General features: G+C 55.5%; 2 protein-coding genes across 4 annotated transcripts in view; both read right to left on the reverse strand.

Annotated features, from left to right (window-relative positions):
* Window positions 1-1,813: 1,813 nt before the first annotated feature.
* On the reverse strand, window positions 1,814-3,763 carry MRPS26 (mitochondrial ribosomal protein S26). Its single transcript, XM_029917239.1, has 4 exons — window positions 3,520-3,763; window positions 3,284-3,430; window positions 3,080-3,203; window positions 1,814-2,332 (listed from the first exon to the last, which is right to left on the reverse strand). The coding sequence occupies exons 1-4, from the start codon at window positions 3,729-3,731 to the stop codon at window positions 2,198-2,200; spliced, it is 618 nt and encodes a 205-aa protein (XP_029773099.1). The 5' UTR covers window positions 3,732-3,763; the 3' UTR covers window positions 1,814-2,197.
* A 303-nt stretch (window positions 3,764-4,066) lies between these two features.
* The window catches only part of LOC115273593 (progonadoliberin-2), a 2,390-nt gene continuing 1,769 nt past the window's right edge, over window positions 4,067-4,687 (reverse strand). For 2 of the 3 annotated variants that reach the window (XM_029916698.1, XM_029916699.1), the window contains exon 4: window positions 4,067-4,121. In XM_029916698.1, the coding sequence (XP_029772558.1) occupies window positions 4,083-4,121 (39 nt within the window). In that variant the 3' untranslated portion in view covers window positions 4,067-4,082. The remainder of the gene's footprint in view (window positions 4,122-4,687) is intronic. The other variant, XM_029916700.1, reaches the window with a different exon arrangement.

The raw sequence follows: 4,687 nt of genomic DNA on the forward strand, positions 1-4,687 counted from the left end.
CCAGCAAAGTTCCTGGGGGTTTGGCATATTTACCCCCCAGCCAAGTGAAACACAAATTGCACTTGACCCTCAAACTACCCTCACTGTCCCATTGTGCACAAAGCATGGTAGGTGGACCTCTGCAAATTTGGAGAAAGCACTTATGTTTGGGTATTGTACGCCTAATGCATTTACTGGGCAGCCCTCAAAAATCTATTATGCGCGAGTGGGGCCTTGAGCAAGAGAAGATTCTCTAGGAGATCCAGGCTCACGTTGTGTATAGCAGACCCAAGGCATATTTGGAACTTGAGGTAAAAGTCAGAAGAGACCGTGATGTCTTTGAGGCCATCAGGTTAACTCTCAGGGTTCTAGTGGAGATGAGGCATTCTTCCGAGGGACACCATGTAACTGTAACCTGGACCATGTAGGATATGACAGCTTCCTCTACAGCCCATTAGATTCAGGTACAGATGGAATTGGGTTTGATATAACCTGAAGGTACCAATAAGCTGCCTATCTGTGCCTATGCCAGGAAGATGCGTGAAAAGTAAACACCGAAGCTTGGTTTACAGGTGGCTCTGCATGACATACTGGCCGCAGCAGTAAATGCTAAGAATTCCAGCCCCATGCAGGACACTAAAGGAGAGCTGTGGCCCAAGGAAAAGCAGCAGCCTAAAGACAGAGCTTCAAGTATGACACACTCTTTTCTGGTGAAGACAGATAGCTTGTGTCTGGATCCTGGTGCAGACGGTCAGAGGCTTAGCAAGAAGGAAACTGGACTTCTGGATATAGGCCATGTGCCAGCTCACCGAAGGCTTCCACTGCAGGGGACCAGAGGTCCACTTCTTACCACAAGGCCCAAGGCTATGGGCACAGTTGTCAATGCATGGCCCATAATGTACACCCATCAGCTCTCACCTCCGAAATTACACTGAGCACCTGAAGTCAAGGACTGCACTGTCTCGTGCCTGGGCTCGCTGCCAGGGAAGACGTCATCAGGGAAGATATGACCAGCCTGAGGAGGGAGGTCATTGCTCTCGGGGGTGCAAGGCAGGCAGGCCTGAGGGAAGCTGGGTACAAGGCAATATGATAACCACGGGCCCTCTGCTTGTACCTCTATACCTGCTTCCTCACTTACATGTTGAGGGACGGCGCATATTCCCTAAAAGGCTTTCATGTCTTAGGTGTTTCCAGATCATCTCAACAACATGGGAGTGGGGGAAAGAAACTAGGATTCTGTTCATTTCCTCTGGTGATATCTGGCCAAGTTCAGGTGAATGGTGACAAAGGGGCACAGTTCTGGCTCTGAGAAACAGGAAGACATGTCTGAATAGGGACCAAACATCTCTATGTTCGCTTATTCAACCTTGTGAACTTCAATTACAAGTATTTCAGGCACCTGTAGGGTTTGGTTCAAGTGCCTGAGAGGCCACTCTGACCTTGTAAAGGTCAACCCGGCCTCCTCAGCCAGTTCCAAACTGGTGCATGGTCCAAGGAGGCTGCCAGGGCACATGTGGGCCACTGAAGCCATAGGTAGAAAGAGCCACTGGAAGAAATGGGGTCTCGTCTTGTGTCTTGGGCACACCTGACCCTAGCCAGTAAATCTCATGGTCAGGCAGAAGCAGGTCTTTGGCTAGTGGTTAGCTTGTTTCTCAGGTACTGGGTGATCCCTGATAACCTGGTTGGAGTCCTAACGCTTTAGATCAGGAGTTGGCAAATTTCTTCTGTAAAAACCCATGTGAAAAATATCTGAGACTTTGCAAGTCAAATATTTCCGTTGCAACTACTCATTTCTGCCATTGCAGTGTCAAAGTAGTCAATGAACGAGTGTGGCTGTGATCCAATTACATTTATTTACAAAAATAGGCAGCAGGCCAAGTTGGGCCCAAGGACCATAATTTCCCAACCACTGTCCTTGATGACACTTAGTAGGCGACCTGACCGCCTGAGGGGACTATGACCCATGCTGCTCCTCTTCAAGATGGAAGCCTCTATGGTCTGGTGCTTTGCAGAGTGGGACGGGGGTGCAGAACAGGACACTGTGTATGGGATTTTCTGACCAAGTGGTGGATGCAGAGGCCAGAATGTGCGGGCCACACCAGAATGGGTTGAGCTTCCTTGTTCATAAGAAACATCCAGATCAGTTTCTTCCAGATCAGGTCCAACCCTCCTACCTCCACACACATGGTCCCTGGTGGGCACTGTTCTTCCTGGGCCCTTAAGAGCCCTTGTGCTGTGGCCTGACCACCAGGCCCTCTCTGGTGATGGCCCAGTTGTAGCTCTTCGGGGAGTCCAATGCTTCTTCCACCCGTGCTTCCAGGTTCTCCCGGGTGATGAAATTTTTTGCCTCCTCCTATTGGGAGAGAGAAGGCCAGCTCAATGGATGTCTCCAGCACATGCCTGCTGCCTTCTGGCCTTTTGCCCACTGAGGGAGAGGTTCCAGCTCTCTTTGGACAGATCCTTGGAGCCCAGGTCCCCTGTGAGTGCCCTGCGGACCTTCCAGGGGAAGAATCTCAGGCAGCCTTAACGTTCCTCTTTCTTAGATACAATCATTCACTCGACTTCTCAGCCAGAACTCCAAGTGCAACAGCTGTGGCAATGTTGGGTCCCACTAGGTGTAATATCAGTTCCTCAATGTTGCCTCAATGTCCTTCTTAAATCTCTCTCAAATGTGTCCTTCTCCTTCTATTACTTTAATTTAGACCTCCTCCATTCTTGCTGGATCATTCCTAACTGGTTTCTCTGCTTTTTAAGTCTTACACCTGACACTCTAGCCTAGACCATAACTTCAACGACTTTGACGTAAGGCAAAATACGAATTCCTTGTGGAATCTGGGATCCCTCCCAGATGCGGGCTTACCCGCACCTAGGTACTTGAACAGTTTCCAATGTCAACTTTCACTTCTGGGTCTCTGCGCCCGCCAGACACTCTCCTCGCACTCCTTCTCTCCTAAATCCTCACTTACTAACTCCAAGACGCAAGGCTGCTCGCCCTTTCTGTGCACGCGGCCAGTGCCCCACTTCGCCGCGCCCAGGACTATGAGTGCAGCCCAGGCAGATTCCCTGGCTTCCAGCCCCGGCCCCTGGAGACACGGCCCACCTGTAGCTGCAACACTTCCTGCTCCTTGAGCTGGATCCAGGCTTGCGCCTCTTGGGCTCGCCGGGCCTTCTGCTCCGCCTGCCGCTGCTCCTGCTCCCGCGCCTCTTGCCGCAGCCTCTCTAACCTGGGGTGTGGGGCAAACTCAGTGCGGTTGGGTCTCCCTCGCGCCAGCCGGCGGACCGCCCCGCCTCCCGGCCCGCTCACCGCAGCTCGTGCAGCCGCTGGTTCTCCGCCCGGTTCCAGGCCATCAGGTCGCAGTGCTCAGCGGCATCCTGCAGCGCCTTGCGCTCTGCCAGGACCCCGGCCCGGGCCTCGTACATCTTCTTCCGCACCTCGGACACGAACTCCAGCCTGAGCGGAGACGAGCCCAAAGTCAGCACCCTCTACGCCCGCCGGCTCGGTCACACCGCCCTCGGTCCCCTTCCCTTAGTCATACACACCTGAGGGCGCGCACCGTCTGGCGGTAGTGCCGGTAACGCTCCGTCAGCACGAAGAACTCTACAGGATCCACCGCAGGCCGGGTCGCCACGCGCCCGATCTTAGACTTGGCCGGCGGGTCATGGCGGGTCTTGCGGCCGCGAACCGGCAACAGCAGCGGAACCCGAGGCCCGCACTGGGGGCCCGAGCCCAGGACCCTCAGCCCGCGCAGCATGGCCCAGAATGCCCCGCGTCCCGTGCGCCGCAGGGCATCACGGGGCCCGGAAGCGCGCGGGGCACCACGGGACTCGTAGTCTCCGGGCCCCACCTCCCATTGCCTGGACCCGCTCGAGGGGTGCACGCCTGCTAACATCTGTGTGTGCCACCCTCATGTATTCATCCGCCCCGGTCCGCTGGCTCTGGCTACGCCCTTCCTGCGGGGCCTGTCATGACCCGCCCCGTGTCCCTCCCGCCTGCGGGTCGCGCCCGCGTCCCTCCAGCCCCTACGCGGGGTAGGGTCTCAGTGCCGGCAAGGGAGGGGACGACGCAGAGAACTCGAGATACCAGCTTCAGGGAGTTCACATCTTTATTGAAAGGCTTCAGGGCGCGGCGCTCGGGGTCTGGTCTGCGGGGAAAGGAAGCGGTCGTTTTAGCGGACGCCCTGGTCACATGGCAGCCCAGGTGCAACCTTGCCCGCCCCGTCCCCTCCCCTCCCGATCTGTCCTCGCGGAGCTGGACGCGGCCTCCCGGCTGTCCGCCTGCTCTCACAATCCTGCGGACGCCCCCTGCCTGCTAGAGGACCCAGCAGCGGGGCTCTGTAGCTCCTTGGGCGTTTCCCACCCTAAACAAACCCGGTATGTAAAAACCTGAGCTCACACCGACTTTAATTTGGTGATAAGTTTTTGCCTTATAGGAATTTACCACTTTCTCCTTCAGTTAGCGCCCCCTGGTGCACTTGAAAAATTTGCAAGGGGTCCCTGGGTGGCTCAGTCCGTTGGACATCTTGACTTTGGCTCAGGTCATGATCTCACAGCTCGTGGGTTCGAGCCCTATGTCAGGCTCTGTGCTGACAGCTCAGAGCCTGGAGTCTGCTTCAGATTCTGTGTGTGTGTCTCTCTCTGCCCCTCCCTTGCTTGCACTCGGTCTCTCAAAAATAAGTAAACAGGGGCGCCTGGGTAGCTCAGTCGGTGG

This window comes from Suricata suricatta, chromosome 12 (genome assembly GCF_006229205.1).
Source record: "Suricata suricatta isolate VVHF042 chromosome 12, meerkat_22Aug2017_6uvM2_HiC, whole genome shotgun sequence".
NCBI classification, from domain to species: Eukaryota; Metazoa; Chordata; class Mammalia; order Carnivora; family Herpestidae; genus Suricata; species Suricata suricatta.

What these genes read in the sequence shown, in the direction of transcription:
- MRPS26 (XM_029917239.1), bottom strand. Translation starts at nt 3,731, where the DNA reads ATGCTGCGCGGGCTGAGGGTCCTGGGCTCGGGCCCCCAGTGCGGGCCT. An exon ending in CAGCGGCTGCACGAGCTGCG is followed by an intron (nt 3,204 to 3,283) that starts GTGAGCGGGCCG and finishes CCCACACCCCAG; the next exon opens with GTTAGAGAGGCTGCGGCAAG. An exon ending in AGGAAGTGTTGCAGCTACAG is followed by an intron (nt 2,333 to 3,079) that starts GTGGGCCGTGTC and finishes CTCTCCCAATAG; the next exon opens with GAGGAGGCAAAAAATTTCAT.